The sequence below is a fragment of the Notolepis coatsorum genome (assembly GCF_963971535.1).
Source record: "Notolepis coatsorum genome assembly, chromosome: 17".
Classification (NCBI taxonomy): Eukaryota; Metazoa; Chordata; class Actinopteri; order Aulopiformes; family Paralepididae; genus Notolepis; species Notolepis coatsorum.
In genome coordinates this window covers 66140806-66159257 of record NC_140181.1, presented here as the reverse complement: position 1 = coordinate 66159257, position 18452 = coordinate 66140806, and the positions used below count along the sequence as shown (strand labels likewise).

The 18452-nt window shown below is 42.1% G+C and overlaps 2 protein-coding genes across 2 annotated transcripts in view; one reads left to right on the top strand and one right to left on the bottom strand.

The window, feature by feature from the left end:
* The window catches only part of slc16a4 (solute carrier family 16 member 4), a gene marked incomplete at both ends in the record, with an annotated part of 117119 nt that extends 113181 nt beyond the window's left edge, over nt 1-3938 (top strand). Inside the window, one exon of the mRNA XM_084333228.1 lies at nt 3754-3938. Within this exon, the coding sequence (XP_084189354.1) occupies nt 3754-3938 (185 nt within the window). The remainder of the gene's footprint in view (nt 1-3753) is intronic.
* Nucleotides 3939-13007: 9069 nt separating this feature from the next.
* rbm15 (RNA binding motif protein 15) lies at nt 13008-17785 on the bottom strand. Its single transcript, XM_084333738.1, has one exon. It carries the CDS (start codon nt 17654-17656, stop codon nt 15104-15106), a length of 2553 nt encoding a protein of 850 aa, XP_084189864.1. The 5' UTR covers nt 17657-17785; the 3' UTR covers nt 13008-15103.
* Nucleotides 17786-18452: the final 667 nt, after the last annotated feature.

The window sequence follows — 18452 nt, the reverse complement described above, 5'->3', positions numbered from 1 at the left end:
TTAAACTATCTTCCATTAGTTGGATGTATGGCCTCTGCAAGGTTGTGTGCAGCCATTTGTTTTTGTAACATCTGCTACATCTGTCCCACGTGTTCTTTGCAGCTCACAGGTGTTAGTTCTGCCCCTCTTGACTGTGACAAAAAGGTTTTGAACAAACTTAATGTCATAGCTTGTATTTGATGATATTCTTCTTTGTTATTTACTTGAATGGTTTGATCATTGATTGATGGAGTAATATGGGGTTCTGATAAACTAAAATTATTTGTTAAAATAACATAAGCTAACATATATTTTTACATCTATGCAAATGCATAATATGCAATATGTATAACTTGAATAAGTAATAAATACAGAAACAACATGTTTAACAATATGTAAATGAGTAGCTACATTTATTTTACATTACATTAACATTTATACGGTCTTTGGCCCTTTGAGGGCAACCATAATGCTGATGTGGCCCTCTGTGAAAATGAGTTTGACACCCCTGCTCTATAGGTCCCGGGACTCGATCTCGACACAATACATAGCGATCTGTTGCCAATAACTCGATAAACAACATGATTTGGACGTATATACTATTATACAACCTGGAAATAGATCGCGTATTTCTACATCCCATAATAGGAATATTTCAGTTCCACGCTCATCGTCCAACGGCGCGAGGAAGATACGGTAAGATTCAGCGTTATTTTTGAACGTGTTCGATATAAACTGCTCTGATGATCATATCACCCACACTAGATGAATGATATAACGCTGCCCACGGAATTATAAACGATCCCCCGCCCATCCGGTCATCACCAGATGATACGTAGAAACTTCTTGAAGTACGTCCAATTGAAATTTTTGATCTCGCACAGATTCCTACCAAACTGTATTTCATCATCATGCATTTGGGGCTATAAATCACGTTCTGGAGAAAGCTGCAGAAAGAGATGAAAACATACTTATACTTTAGACCATATTTTACTATGAATATGTGAATGAAAAAGTTTAACGTTGCTACACAATGAACAATACATATAGGACCTTGAATGGGCCCTAATAATGGCAATTTAGCAATAGAATTTAAAAAGTTATAGCCCTGCAAAGAAGGGGAACTTTTCCATAGACAAATAGAGCTGGCAAGGGATGGTATATCATGAATTTAGCCTTAGGCAATCAAAGTGTTAATGTCAAGAGGACCGGGGAATGTAAACAAACGTGGGGCTGTTTGTACAGCTAAATCTATACTTTATAGTATTGCTATCTGTCCATTCTCATTGTCAATTGAGTCCATAAACCGTCCCTTCAAAATGGCTTAAAGAAAAAGAAATTCATCAATAGGTTCTCTTTTTATAGCGCCGTGAATATAAGCGTTATACCGGATTTGGGACTAGTATATTTTCTGGAAGGCTAGATATAGGGCTAATAGCTGCTAACGTTATATCCAATGGCATTTCTGTTTTACAGATGCTACAGAAATAACTCAAACTGCATATGATCGGCACGATCCCAAAGCATGTATGCATGAAAGGGGGGGGGGGGGGGGGGACTTCGTTTATTATTATTGATTACCAATAACCGTGTTCGTCTAACTAGCCACATAGGCCGATCGCCTGGATGGCTATCAAAACAATGCCCGATCGGGCTGTAATTGACGTGAAAAAGATCTTACCATGAGCCGGTTGGATCCCCCCGAGCATTTCCCCGTTATCGATCGCCATCTGGTAGATCGATATGTCCATTGGCTGATGATAAATCCCCTTATTGCATAGTGAAATCCGCAATTCAAAACGTATCCCGTGCAACAGACAATAGCTATCGCTTCAGATGAGTAGAAAACTACATTAGAGATCCAAAAAAAGAAAGACAACTTCTGCCACAGGGAACACTCTATTATCGCGATATTGACCCTAAGAGGATCTGGCCGGTATTGCATGTTGGCGAATTCAAAGAGTAGGGTAAATCTGCAGTGCCGCTCGGCAACCTTGAATAGGTTATTAACACTTTGATTGCCTAAGGCTAAATTCATGATATACCATCCGTTGCCAGCTCTATTTAACATGGAGAAGTTCCCCTTCTTTGCAGGGCTATAACTTTTTAAATTCTATTGCTAGATTGCCATTATTAGGGCCCATTCAAGGTCCTATATGTATTGTTCATGGTGTAGCAACGTTAAACTTTTTCATTCACATATTCATACTAAAATATGGTCTAAAGTATAAGTATGTTTTCATCTCTTTCTGCAGCTTTCTCCAGAACGTGATTTATAGCCCCAAATGCATTATATTTATGATGAAATACAGTTTGATAGCAATCAGCGTGATATAAAAAATTCCAACTGGACGTACTTCTGGAAGTTACTACGCATCATCTGATGTTGACCGGATGGGCGAGGGGGCGTTTATAATTCCGTGGGCAGCGTTATACCATTCATCTAATGTGGGTCATATGTTCATCAGATCAGTTAGTATCGAACACGGAAATATTACACGCTAAAACTCACCCCAGTCCCCTCGGGCCGTTGGGCGATCAGCGTGGGGTAGACAGTTTTCCATTATGGGATGTCAAAATACCCGGTCCATTTCCAGGTTGTATAATAGTATATACGTCCAAATCATGTTGTTTATCGAGTTATTGGCAACGGATCGCTATGTATTGTGTCGCGCTCGAGTCCCGGGACATATAGCGAGTGCCCGGAAGTAATATGGGTGATCAGCACTTCATCCACATGACTTCCTGTTTGGCGCTTCTGCCGATCGGCCACCAGATGGCGCTCTTGAACCGCTAGAGGATTGAGAGGAGCTCAGAACTGTGTGTGAAGGCTGCGGAGGGAAAATATGATTCCGATCACAGATTTTTGAAATATTGATATTAAAGACGAGTTAGGGCGTCCTCGGCAACTTTAGCATGGCTAGGAAAGACTCCTAAACACGTTTTCGGCACTTAAAGTGTTAAAATGGAATAAAAGCAATAACAACTTGCCACGGATTTATCCGTGCCTCTGTCCACAACGGGTGGACTTGAAACACGGAGATCTCCGTGCTTGGGCGGGATTGTGTTAATATATTCACTTGTCTTTTAACCAAAATATTTCCATCTATATCTATTGACGGCTTCATTGGAACTGCATTGCTAGGGAACAGCTTGGACCCAGGTTTATTTCCTGTTGCTAATATCAGTAGCCGATAATTGATGTTGTCAAGTTGACGCCGTCTACATGGAAGACAACATGAGACCTGCTGTCAACACACATCATTAACCCATTTCTATTTCTGAGAATCTTCTAGGAGGGGGGTCCCTTGAACTCATTGACGTGGTCCTTCACCCACTGTGTAAAGCAATCTCCCTGGCAGATTATGGGTGACTAATATCCCCCTTCGAGGTACAACGGAAATAGCATACGGCCCCTGTTTACCATTCCTGCTGGTCTTGAAGGAAAGAACAGACGTTATGCAAACTGTGACCCCTCCCCGAGAACCGGCTGCAGGGCCATGTTACGTTCTCTGTTGACCAACCCTTCCTCCAGGCTGACCAACTGCCTGAGCTCTCGCAACAGCAGCAGATCCAGTTTATATCCATACATGAGTCTCATTTTGTTACAGCATAATGTCACTCAACAGCTCAACAAAGTGAAATATCAAAGAAAAAATTAAGAAATCAAGATGCAAGACTGTTCATTTTGTATAATACAAATAACAGAGAATAAATGCTTGTGACGTTGACGTGTGGTTCATTCCTAAATCTTGTGTGGTCGGTTTCTTGCAGGCTTCCTGTACGACTACACCCAGACGTACGACTGTTCTTTCTACCTGGCAGGAGTCTGCTACCTCCTCTCCTCCGTCTCCCTCTTCCTGGAGCCCCTGGCTCAGCGCTGGCACGCCAGGAAGAAACGGGCCCAGGAAAAGAGGGCCGAGAGCGGCTGGAAGACAAACGGCTGCTTCACCCCCTAATACCCTGCACAGTGGTGCTGTGTGGAGGATTCAGTATCCTGAACCAGTGTGCTCATATCCTCCGCAGGCACTGACCACAGACCTGAGTGCGCCCCCGGCCTTGGGGGTCAAATGACGCTAAATGACGATTGAATCTTTCGCAGAAGGAGCACAAGACTTGACAGAATACAATGATGATGACCACAGTGATATGATGTCCGAGGATATAATGGGGACTGGCAAATGGATAATCCTGTTTTATATATTTTGAATATAAGCCAAAATTACACTTCATGCCATATATTTTGATCCCGGTGTTCTCAATAATGTTGCCTGATATGGAAGCTAAACCCATCTTGGTTAGCTGGGTGAATTATGTCTCCAGCTGCAAGGAGTGTCAAACAACAGCCTTCTTACACAAATTTTTTCTATAATGAATATATTTATAATGAATATATTCTCATTCTTGAAAGAGCACATCCATAAGTAGGTTATGTGTCAACAGATTTCATTGTGTACCTCTATATTTATACCTGTACTCATACACACACGCACTTGGTGCCAGTTTAAGGTCATGGCACATGATATTTTCCCCCTGACTATTTGCTGCCGGATTGTGAGCAATCAGTTTAATGTAGCCCGCTAACTTCGAATGCACAGGGTGTAATTCTAATGCACGTTTTAAAGGAACACGACAAAATTTGGGGAAATTTGCTTACCGTCTTCTCCAGAGAGAGACAAGATAGATACCAGTTTCCTGTCTGTGTGTTCAGTAGAAAGCTATCTGGCTGCACATTAGCCTAGCTTAGCACAATGAATGGAAGCGGACAGTGCCGGTTAGCCTAGGCATTGTCCAACTAACACCTCTCCCGAAGGCTAACCGGCACTGTCCGCTTCCATTCATTGTGCTGAGCTAGGCTAACGTGCAGCCAGATACTGTAGCTTTCTACTGAATGCACAGAGAGGAAACTGGTCTCTCTCTCTGGAGAAGACGATAAGCTAATTTACCCAAATGTTGGTGTGTTCCTTTAAAGACCATGTTCACATATCTCTGATTCTTGCAGTATCTACAATCCATGGGGAGGACATATGCAAAATTGTAAGGCACATTTGATTAAAATAAGATGTCACCCGTGCTTGCTGTGAATCCACATTAACACAGCAAGCAATTAATTAATGCTTGTTGCATTAACGACGCTCACGCTCACTATCCTTCCCACTCCGGCATTGATGGTCATAATGATACTTCCTTTCTGCATAATGAACACATTATGGGGGGGGGGGGGTGAGACAATTCTGCTAACCTGAAATTTAAGGAAATTACTTAAGTTCAGTTGAGTTTGAAATGACATACTATGATGCCTGAATATTTTTGATTGAATAGTAGTTATATGTGAGTGGCACTGGTTCTGATGAAGACAGGAGAGCAACAAATCAACTGGAGTGAAATAAACAGGGTGGACTTTGTTCACAGTGGTTGATTGTGGTTTCACTAGGTAAACCTCTGACCAAGTATGTTTCGTAGATTTTTTTTTTTCAACTTCGCCTGTACATGCAAATAAACGCCTTTATCTGGTACTACTACTACCCATTACACAGTACTCCATTGTGCTGGCAGGATTATACTGTTGTTCTAGTACAGTGCCTGCTATTACTACAGTGCCTGCTGGCCAGCCAGTGAATGGCAATGCAACGTCTTATTGTGTTATATATCTATGAGAGTCTTTGGTTGTTGGGAGTTCTCTTTTTTGTTTTGTAATAGAAGTGTTTATTGTTTTCAGTGGGTTCCTTGTTTATCACCACTGTTTGCCTTATAAGGAAATGTACTATCTTTACTAATGTTCCTGTACTATGAGCCAAAGACACATTAGTAACCTACCAGTACCGTAGAACTTGAACTGAATACCTAGACTCTACATAGTGTTCAACTACGGTGTGATTGAAGCCACTGACAACCCATTCTTAACTGCATTTCACTGAGTCTTACTTGAGAAAAGAAAATCCAGTGATGAACATTTGTTTTGTTACTCTGCCCTCTTGTGGCACTAAAAAGCTTCTACTCAAAGAATGCCATTTCAATTAGTACCAAATTATTCCCCCTCAACTCATTCTCACAATACTCAGCAAAGCTCTTTGTATTGCTCCAACTCTTCTGTCTACTGTCACGCATAAAAGACTCTTTTGGCTCGTAAGTTGCATTCACCAAAAGTCTACATTCTGCGATCATGTTTTATAATATAAATCATGTTTGATGCTTTAAAAGTAGATTTTCTTTTTGGTTTATTTTACTCTTTACCGTCAACTACAGTGATGTATGTTTAATATCTTGAAGCAGTTCTACATCACTTGGCCAGTGTCTCTCCAGCACCACTGATATGATGCTTATAAAGGTTCTCAAGCACCAGATACAGTGCTTATAAAAGGTACTACAACTAGATCTTATCACGTTACTTGCGTATTTGACACTTGATTTTATGTCAAAAATGCAGCAAATGCATTTGTTGTTGAACCACTGTTTTTTTCTTGGGTCTCAGATTTAGATATGCTTAACCAATCATATTCATCTTGGTCACACAGCTCATGTACTGTAGTTATTTTGTAAGCCTTGTAACAGACTGTACAATCAGCTGCAATAAAGCAACATGTGACTTGTTAAGCCTGGATAGTTGTGATTCATACAACACAGAACACTCAATACACTGACTGATACCAACATTAAAAAAACATACACAAGTTGGATTCTCAATTAACCCATTTTTATTAACACAACCAACAGATTTATCAAATATCTCTTAAGACATATAGATATGATATACATTTGATCCATCCGGTTACATCTCTGAAATTCAAATATGAATTCAATAAACACATTGTCTGAACTTAAAATCATCTTGAAACTAAATATCTTTAGGCACAATCTACTATAAACAAAAGGGGAGCACCACTAGCAAAATTCAAAACCTGTCATCACTCCCAAACTGATTGACAGGTAACTTAAAGGAACGTGCCAACATTATGGGAAATGTGTGTACAGTCTTCTTCAGAGTCAGACAAGAAGATAGATACCAATTTCCTCTCTGTGTGTTCAGTAGAAAGCTATCCGGCTGAAATCTATCTTATTTTAGCACAAGTTAATGGAAGCCGATATGGACCACTAGCCTAGCTGTTGGCCAGAAAGCAACACGATAATAGGTGGGATTGGTTTTCGGTAATGGGACGATCCTTTAAACTTCACCAGAAAACAATGCTGATTTGTTTTGCACGTTAGTTTGTAGCTAGGCTAATGGTCCGTATCTTCTTGTCTGACCCTAGAAAAGACATTAAGTGCATTTCCCATAATGTTGGCATGTTCCTTTATTAATACAAGGACTAAATATTAGTTTGTAATGTTTCCTGGTTGTGTAAAAGATTTGTTTACATTGGTAATGTTTGTAAACAGTAAACAGAACCGTGGACACGGACGGCTGCCAATTGCTGGTGAACCTGAGAACTGTTACAACTATCTGACTCATAATAATAAACACTCCGCGGACTCTGGTGCAGTGTGTAACTACGGTTTGGACCATCATCACTATTACTAATCCTACCACCCACTACTGTTCACTACTTCTACTGTTATCACTATGTACCTAACCTACCTGTACACCCCCCCCCCCCCCATGCTGCTATGACACTTGCATTTATACTTAATAATGGGATATAATCAATAAAGGGATTAATAAAGAAACACTTGACTATGGTCAAATACAATCAAAAACATCAAACCAATATACAGGTTGTAGGTCACTTACAGTTGGTGGTACTTGATATGGTGGGCAGCCAGGAAACACCGGCTGCTTCTCAATTCATTTCTGTAGAGGAACCATACAAACATGTATTAATCCGCTGTAGACATAGATGGAATTGTTTCTTTAGGCAGTAGACTACCGTATAATGAAATGTAGCCTGCATGTGAAATCTGAGACAACATATTGTGGAACATATTATCCGGACATGAATGGCTGTGTGATTAAAAGATAAATCAAATGATTATTGTTTTACATCACTGAGAGGCATCACCAAGGCTGCGTTCATACTGCAAGCCTTAGTGCTCAATTCTAAATTATTTCTCAAATCTGATTTTCTTTGTTTGGCTGTTCACATTCTTATTCTTTTTTTTTTAATGTGGCCAATATCTGATTCCAGTGTGAACTGACCCGCATGCGCAAATTAACAATAAAGAAGATGGACGTAAAAGTTGCATCATGAAAGTCACATGACTGTTCAGACTGCGGTCATATTGCAAAATATCTGACCTGTATCTGATTTAGGACCACATATGAAAGTGGCCCAAATCAGAATTTAAAAGATCAGATTTGATGTGATTTATGCTGTTCACACTGTTCACAGATTTGGAAAAGAAAATCAGATCTGAGTCACATAATGAGCAAAGAAATTGTTTGGTCATAATGTGATTTGGACCGCTTTCGTCTGCAGTCTGAACATAGCCAGTGACCATAAGTCACAATGTCATTTTAAAGGAGAATGGAAACACTAGAAATGAATTAAATCATGCATTTAAATCAAAATTCAAGTTATCCGTCATATACTGTAAGAGAGAGGTGAAGTCCCTCCCCAGCCACTAAGGGACCCTATTTCAGAAAGAATATGTATGGTAGTCAATGGAAAGAGACAACAAAAATGTTTGAACCCATGTGAGTTGTGCCATGAGTTACACCTTATGTGTATACTACTTCATCAGAGCATATATTTAGCATTTTATTTAGCATTTTTAGATTCGATTTTAGATTATATATACCGGTATATATATTGTAACTATATTTATTGTAGGGCAAATATAATTAAAGAGGGCATACATACCCTCATCTTGCACCTTTTTACACTGCCTACTTGCCCTTATGCGCATGCCCAGAGTAAATTATATTGTTATTATTGTTTACACTGCCTATTTTTTTCTATTTTAATTTTTACTTCTCCACTGTACGATCGTTTTTGAAAAACATGGCAGCTATCTTAAAATTAGGCAACTTCCAAATCTATTTGTAAAACGGTTTAATCAAATATGACATGATTATTTGACTTGAAAATATAAATTCATTTAGAATGATCTTTTTCATTCCCCTTTAATTCTTTACCCACACGATTGTACCTCATGGGATTATCGTGTTAATAGTATAGTAATAATTTCTGAATGAGCTGCCAGATACAAGAAGACATACAATGTGTGTCAAGATGTAATGGGCATCCCCTAACACAATGTGCCAATAAATAATGTGTCATGTCAAAATTGCTTGTTCTATTATAAAGTTGTAGAAATGAGTAAAGGCCATCAGTACAAATGTTCATCTCCAGGGAACAAAGGGAGGCTCAAAAGGTTATATGGTCTGATGGTAGAAACGTGTTTTTGATTGATTGATGATTGGAGACAGAGAGATAATATTTTGTTGCATAGCTCACTGCTTCAGCTTAGCCCTACACTGTGCATGTGTGACATTGGATGCTAAAACAAGAGCAGTGTCTATAGTCTACAGACAAGCACCGACACCATACTGCTTATATAGCCTACAAACACCCAGACCATACTGCTTATATAGCCATACAGACAAGCACCCACACCATAGCGACTGAGAGCAGAGAAGCACCCAGACCGTACTGCTTGAGAGCAGCATATAGTCTACAGACTCTACACTACAGAGAAGCACCCAGACCATACTGCTTGAGAGCAGCATATAGTCTACAGAGAAGCACCCAGACCATACTGCTTGAGAGCAGCATATAGTCTACAGAGAAGCACCCAGACCATACTGCTTGAGAGCAGGATCAAAGGTCAAGGTAATGATGAGGCACATGCTGCCAGAAATAGATTCTTAAATATTTGATATATGAATGCTAAATAAAAACCAGTGTTTCAATGCTTACTGCCACCATGTGGTGTGCTTATATAGGTCAGGACTAGACCTACGATAATTCTTGCACTGAATTTATCTAATGAGTAATTCCATATTGTGGAGTTTACATCAGGCCAGAACAGAGGGTAATCTGTAATAATATCACCTGTTGTAAAGAGAAGTGCCAAAAGACAAGTCACTGCTGCTTCCTCTACTCTTGTTCATATTATAGATTTCTTAGTTATCTTGGGGAGAGGGGTCATTTCAAATTACACTCCAGAATCACATTTCTGCGAACAATTTCTACAATGCCTACTTATTTTATATTCTCAATAAGATGCTGTTTGCCATAAATGGGAAGTGTCTTTATAGATAGAATACAACTAAAGGCCAAATATAGATCATCTGATATTACTGCATAGAGCAACATTACAGTATCTCACCAGGAGTATCAACTTTGAGATATGTACTTCTGATGCCCTAGATCAGTTCAGTCTCCCATAACCAGAAACAGGAGAGGATCATTTGTCCCACGCCCTAATCTATGATGTCACAGCGATGTACTGGTTCTGCTCCATGATGAATTGTAAGATGAAAAATGTGACTGGGACCAGGATTATGTTCTGGGTTAGAATTGATGGCACTATCATAATACAAAGTCAAGCTCCCTGTACAAGTCGAGACAAACATGAGCCCTCAAGGTCAGTTACCTATTCATTGTCAGAAGGCTCCAGGCCGTTTGTACATATGACATCACAGATGATGGCCTCGCCTCTATGGTTTCTAGCCTCGAGGGAGAGAGCTCGTCATGGATGCACTAGAGTCCTAGGCCACGGGAATAGACTATTCATTCTAAAACTGAGTGAGCAACTTAAGAGCTGGGTTAAATAGTGTTTTCCCAATCATTCCTAATCTTTGTTTTAACCCTTTCACTACTACAGGTTAACCTTTCACTAACACACTAGACGGTTAACCGTCTGTAGTGTGGTAGTGAAAGGGTTAACCTTCTGTAGTGTGGTTGTGAAAGGGTTAACCCTTTGGTAGTGTGGTAGTGAAAGGGTTAATCATCTAAGAGAACCAGATGGGTGGGGTTTACTGCATTGAGGCATTTCAGACAATGTTAAATAGGTTGCCAATCACAGAAACATAAAACAAACTATGGGCTACTTTCCTGTGATTCTCATTGTATCATCCTATTTGGAAACGTCCATGTGGCACCTAAGTTAGCTAAAAGAAACCATAACAGTTAATTATTACAAGTACAATTTGGCACAGGGCTGTTTAAGTGATATTCCCTTTTAACACAATTGCTCCTACTGAGGCTCTGACAATCAAATAAGTATAGTAACTTTGCAAATACATCTCATACTTTCTGGGAAATCAACAAGATAGCTTTGAATGAATTTGATTGATTTCAAGGACTGTTAAAGTGCATGGAGTGTAATGTGTTCCTCTTCAGCAGAACAGACTAGTGGTCATATGCCTTAAACGACTGGAAGGCACTTGAACCTGTAATACATTTTTTACAGCAATGTTGCAGTAGGCAGTAATCAACCTTGTTTAGTCTTAAGAACAATGTATCAGAATAAGTACCAAATAAATGTTTAGTCTATTTAAAATGGCTAATCAAATAGATTACCACTTTTGTGTTCAATTATTGAACTGGTGATGCTCTAAAGCAACTTAACATAGGCTGTCAATGGGCATGTTAAAATGAGAGATTGGAATCATACTGAATGCCATGAATTGAAATAGCCTTGAGTGATGAGACAGCCATACGACAGGGGGAGTGGCATCTTATATTGACCGTGACAAAACATGTGATGTTGACACTGTATACTTACCTTTGCTGCCTGGACCAAGGACACAGACCTGGCCAGCAGCACTTTCATGCTCCTTACTCACCCACAGGTTCATCCGACAGCACTAGCATACTGCTATCAGCTCCAGACTGGCTTTCAGATGGTGCATGAATGTGTTGTGTCAGGTGGTCGACTGTGTGAAGGGAGTGCAGTCACTCCCCGGTCCTCAAGGGGGCAATGTTTCTCCAGTGACCGAGGCGTCCTTGTCAGCACAGGACATGTAATTTTATTTTCACACTAACAGGACTATGGTAGATGGATGGTAGTAAACTTGTTTCCATTAATATTGGGCTTAACTTGTCAAAGGGGGCTCAAAACAAACAGGTTTCTTTTACGTTAACTGTCACTAACGTGGGTTCCTTCCAAACAATGTCACAAAGGTTCAGCTTTTTGCCTTGGATTTCATCCCAGGTTGGAGGAGGCCGACGATGCTGGAATTCTGTGTCGTCGTGCAGCCAGCCGTGGCTGAGCAAAGGCACTTCTTCCCTGATCCACACGGAAAAGGTTGAGACGACAACACACCGAAGTGGAAAACAATGACTGGGCAAACAATATTCCTAGCTGTGATTCAGGCCGATCCTCTTCCCTGAGTCAAAAAATTAAGTAAAATCAAATCATAAAGGGGGGACGAGCAAAGCACTAATACAGACAAAAGATCAATTTCCTCTGAACTGGCAAAACGTTGAAATCAGCCCAAAGGTTCAGACTGGTTTCAGCTTGGAAGTTGCGGATGCTATAGCAACTTCTGTGTGACGTCACCGGCATGCTCCCAAGAGGAGTGTGTGTGTGACAGCCAGCGATGGGATTCCCTCAGCTCCTATTGAGAACCAGGAATAATACTCATAAAAACAATTTAAAACAGCCACGACGGGCGGGGCCTGTGGCGACAAGCCAACAGGATACGGACACGTGCTGCTGCTGCTCGCTCCAGACCCCGGCTCCCAAACCGCACAGACGTGTGGCCCTTCCACCCGTTTCACACGGCAAAGCCTTGACACCGGCGGTGAACAAGGGGGGGTGGGGTGATGGAGGCTCCTCGATCCTGCCCCAGAGATCACACGGTGCCGGCGGAGAGAGAACCGGGGTTCATGAGGGAAGTAATTTGTGGTGAGCAACTCAGGAGGCTCCTAAAAAAGGGCCGCAAGCAAACAGCGATCCTCACTCCAAAGCAGGGGTTTTTTCCTTATCGGTTTCTAACAAATTGCAAACCAGACGTCTCCCTTCTTGTGTTCAGAAAACAACAATGCAAGTGACAACAACTCCTTCGAAACACATTTTTTAAAGTACGGCAGCTCGGCTCTTCAATTCACTTCCACCGCAGAAACAAGTTTTCCCTCAAAATGAAACAATTTATTGATATTCGGTCACAGAAGTGCATGAATGCACTCGAGAGGGTATCTGAACATCTTCGCAAAGAGCTGTACGGCATGTGGGCTTTTCCTTTCCCATGAAACCAAGGGGTACATTGCTCAACTTTTCCACTTAAAAACAGAAGTCATCACAGGCGCAGATAGGTTACACAACTTAACAGCTGCCTGAAGACTCACAAATACTAAGTTTCCTTCTCTGCAGAGGTTTCAGCCCTGTACTTTAGTTTCCTCTGGAGTCGAAAGTCGAGGCGGGTTACGATGTTCTTCACACATACGGCCACAGTTTTCCACTTGTTTTTCTTCCTCTATACATATTCATCCAAACTCATTTTCAAAATACAATTCACTGTGGGTTACTCTTTCATGACAAAATATACAATTGCACCAACAAGATACTTCCAAGTAGGCCTTCAGCATAATTATGGTGGCGGCCAGGAGGCAACAGGAAAATGTTGCTGCTCAAAATTAGACCATTAGATAATTTGTCTTTTTAAAACATCATTAAAAAAGGTAAAACTTTTCATTTTTGAATAATGTTGACCTTATTATCAAGCATAGAGCAAAAATGTATTACCTAGTACGAATGTTTCATTAATATGCAGCTATTGAGCACATTCACACGGCGGCCATTTTGCTCTTATGTCATATTATGCCCAGGATGAGATTTCTTTCCACCTCCATCCAGAGCATGACATGAGAGCAAAATGGCCACCGTGTGAATATAGTCAATTGAAGGCTACTCTTGGTATGCTGATTGGTTCCAAAGGTGAAATGAAACAGAGTGGCAAATATCAACACAAAAAGCTTAGTCTATGCCTTTTATCCACTACTATTGCAATGTTTAAAGATCACAATTCACAGCCATCACAAGGGTGGGGATACACTAAATAAAATATACAGTAAAAAATATGACAACTGGGGGGGAAAGAGAAGTTAGTATTTCTTTTTACTATGCTTTAAGTATTATTGTGTTATGGGCTGTTCCTATGGGCAATTACCTCCTACCTATCGGTATTCAGCATCAAGTAGGCTTGACAACTGTTGCTATTCCAGTGGACATACACTGGGTTAAAGTAATATCTTGCAAATGTTCCAATACTCCGTAGCATATGAAAAAAGGTCCACTTGAGCCCAAAATGTAGTGCTGATTATCAGTCAACAATTTGTCAAACAGCATACACAACATGGGTAATTGATGTTTGAGTTGAATAAGTTATAACCCTTCAAATAAAATCAGTAATTATTCTGGTATATTCATATTACTTTGTCCAAAGAGAGTAGCCTAGCTTTATAATTGCAGTAAAAAAAATCAATCATTACACTAAAATCCCAAATTTCACATAGCTACTAGAATCCATCTAGGCTAATTGTCACAATTATAGAGACATATTATTGCTCTGTCAATTCAAAGTGTTTACCAGGAGACTTATTTTCCTCCAGAAAATATATTTCTAAATGACTGCTGGTTGTATTGAGCATAAAATACTGTTCCTTACAAGAACAAACTGGTTTCACTACTGTGGAGTTTTTGCAGTAGATTTGCAATGACAAACGAATTTACCATATTCACACAGCAGCCGTTTTGATCTTATGTCGTGCTCAGGTTGGGTTCCTTTCCCCCTGGGTGGAAGGGCAAAATGGCCACCATGCAAATATGAGCAATGGTAGATGTTTTTCTTTTTTTTTGGGAAAATGAAAACAAAATGGGTGCCTTCTAATTCATTTCAATGTTTCACTTAAACTTTATTCCTAAATATTTCTCATTATGACTCACTGCATTACATTATACTAAAAAAAATTATTACTGCAGGTTTATGAATGACTTGGGGAGCAATTAATACACCCTTAAAAAAAATAGGCTTAAAAAAAGACACATTCTGTAACTTAAGTGAGGGGGGCGATGTTGTTCCTTCTGTGGACTACATGGCAACACACATACACCCAAAGAACCATACTACTGTACCCCATAATGCAGAACACACAGCATGCAATAGTTACTGACATAGAGCAGATTTTTTTTTTTTTTTTTAACATGGTTTGATATTTGCATGTTCTGACCAATTTCTTTAGGATGCTCCACGAACTACAATCATCACCAGATAGTCCTCCTCAGTTTTAGCCAGAGCTTTAGCAGAGGTATCAAGGAACTGCTGGGAGAAATCACAGGGTGGGAAAGCGTGAAGAACCCCCGTGTTGTCTTTATCTCTGCTTCCCCCCACAGGCAGGCTGATGACTCCAGCCGCCTGCTTTTGCTTTAGGTAGGACACCAGGTTGCGAAGGGGCCGCTGGGTGGAAGCTGCCGGGTCAGATGACGACACCTCCTCCGTGCTCCCGGGAACCGCCAGGAGGATGGCGTAGCCACCGACGCCCGCCACCTTGATGCGCCGGGACACCTCGTCGAGCTTGGGCTGGTCGAGGCGGAGACGCTGGGTGATCTTCAGCTCGCTCACCTGCTTCCCTGTCATGCCGTCGACGAGCAGGTCGCTGGCCACGCAGTGGTCTCCCTCCAGCAGGTGCATGTTGGCCGGGAAGTTGCTGTTCTTCAGGAGTAGCATGCCGTGCCAGGCCAGGCCAAGCTTGCCACCGTCCTGCTTTGATGACTGGCCTCCTTTAGAAGAGTTGCTTTCAGAGCGCTCCTTCTTGGCCGGGCCTTTGCTGCTGTCACCCGCCTTGCGCTTACGCTCTCCTGCTGCGGACACTACGCTGCCCGGGGGTCCCCTTTCGGAGAGAGGCAGGCCTTTGAGTCTTCGGTCCCCCCCGGTTCGCTCCAGGCTGCTGTGACGTTCTCGCGCCGGGGAGGGTCTGTCGATCCGCGGAGGTCGCTCTGAGTCACTGAAGCTCCCCCCGGGGCTGCCATCTGGTGAGGGGCGGCGACGTCGAACCGTCCTTTCTGTGCTGTCGGGGGAACAGTCTAGATGGCGCCCGTCGTCCATGATACGCCGCTTACGTGCGGCGGGATCTCGGCCCTGCAGCTCTCGCTCCAGAGACCAGGGCTCCCGTGCCCGCCGCTCCCGTTCCAAATGCTCTAGAGGCTCAAAGGCAGTGGCGCGTACCCGGTCACGAATAGCGGGGTTGGGCCACTCGGCCCCCGGGAAGAGCTCCCTCTCTCGGAAGTGAAGGGGCGGTGGAGTCCTTTCCCTAACCCTCAGAGGTTCAGGTGTTGCACGGTGGACAAATGACTCCGCCACCATGTCAAACGGTGGCAGTGGGAGGGGCTGCAGGAACTGTTGCTGGTAGCGATGCTCAGTGTCAGCGAAGTCCACCCTGAGCCTCCTCTCTGGACCTCCCAGGGGAAAGCCACGCATGTGTGTACATGCTGCCTGTGCAGCGTCCAGGCTCTCATACTGGATGTAAGCCCAGGTGTCCCCCTTTCTGTAGTCAATGGTCCTTATCGTGCCAAAGCGGTCAAACTCTCTGGCCAGGGCAGCTAAGGGGACCCAGGGTCCTAGTCCTCCCACCCACAGGCGTGTGGTAGGAGTGGCTTTGCCATAGCCTATCTTTATGGGGTTGTGGCCTACTATTTTGCCAGACATACTCAGCTTGGCACGGTGAGCCATGTCAAGGTTCTCAAATTTAAGAAATCCATATGTGCTAGTTTGTCCTCGCGTGGGTCTTTTGATGTCCACCTCTGTTATAACTCCAAACCTGTCAAAGGCTCTCCTCAGGTCAGTCTCTGTAACGTTTATATCCAGGTTGCCTAAAAACAATGTCCTATTAGCTCTTTGGTCATCTTCTGGAGATATAAAGTCCTCCTCGCGGAAGGCTGCTCGCTCTGCAATGAAAGCCGGGCGTGCTCTGGCCTCAAAAAGGGCAAACTCCCTTTCACGCTCAAGGTCTCTTGGCAAAGGGGGTGGTGGAGGAGGAGGAAGTCGCCCCAGGGCCAGCTGCTGGAGCCTGTAGTCTCTATATCCAAGCCCAGTTGGTGAGAGGGGTCTCTGGGTGTGCAAATGTCTGTGGCCTTGAGCAGCTCCATACGGGTCTCTCTCGACGGGAGAACGACTTCTCCTCCTGTTTATATACACAGCTTCAATTTTCAATGGACGGTCATACAGCACTAACCTTCCTCTGGCATGTTTGGCAGCCCTGGCATCCTCCGGCTTTCTGAAATTGACGAATGCAATTCGTTCGTCGTTGCTACGGCTAATTTTGACACTCACGTCTCCAAATTTTTTGAATTCGTGAAAAAGTCCATCTTCTATATCTTCGTCACTCAACTGAGTGCCGAGTTCGCTGATTTTGAGAGTTTTGTACTCACTTTCGTTGTTTGGCGGCGGAGCCCGCTGGTCTCCCCGCGAGTTGGTCCTCGGTGCGGCTAGATCTAGTGTCAGGTTCAGATTGTGGTTCTTGCCGAGTGAGCTCGCGGCGGCGGCAGCAGTCTGGTAGCTATGGTTATTCCCAGTTCGACCATGTCCGTCGAAATCTCTGTCTCTCTTTTCGCCAAGCAAACTCCTTCTCGTGGAACCGCCGTCACTTTTAGCCGAGGTATTTCCATTATTGCTACCACTGGGAACTGAGATAGCCCCCATTTTCTTGCTGGTTGGGTGGCATCCTCCCCTCTCTCGGATATCGTCCAAGGCCCGCGAGCGCTTTTTAACCGGCGAACGTTCTTTTCCTTTCATTTCAGTCCACGTACCGCAGACACTAGTCACACACTAAAGGGTTTATTTGTGTTATTTCTGCAAATTCTTGCAGAAAAGAGCAGTAAATACGAATAATTTTATTCACTGACCCTGCGACAAAACAACAACATTCGCCATTTTGTCGAGAATATAGTGAACGCCCGCCCCTTCTTCCTGATTGGACGAAAAAGTGGGTGGAAAACTTCATTGATGTATGTCAATCATCTAAGTTTTGTTTTTAGAATTATAGTGATGATAATAATAATAATAATAATAATAATAATAATAATAATAATAATAATAATAATAATAATAATAATAATAATAATAATAATAATAATAATACTTCGTTTTATATAGCGCCTTTCAGAGGACCCAAGGTCGCTTTACATAATAGATTGTGTCACTAAGATTTACTCAGATATTTAAAGTTTCTGTTACAGTTGCTTGGTTGATGTATAACAGATTTTTAGACATTATTGATTGGGCTTTTGAATCAGGCGAAGAAAATTGACATATCTTATGGAGATCTGGAAAAAAAAGAAGATCAATGTTTTTTTAAGAGGGAAGATACAACGGATACAACTCATGGTTTTGGAAATTCCATCCAAATTCTAATAATACAAAAAAAATCTAAGTCTAAATATTGACACCATTCCAGGAGGTGGCAGCATTTCACCAGAATTGCAGTCTTGAGATCATAAAATGACCTTGCTCTGGTCCTTCTCATTGAATGAATGAAAACTTTATTTAACAGATTGCAGAATGGGTACAATACAGTACGGCTCAATACAAA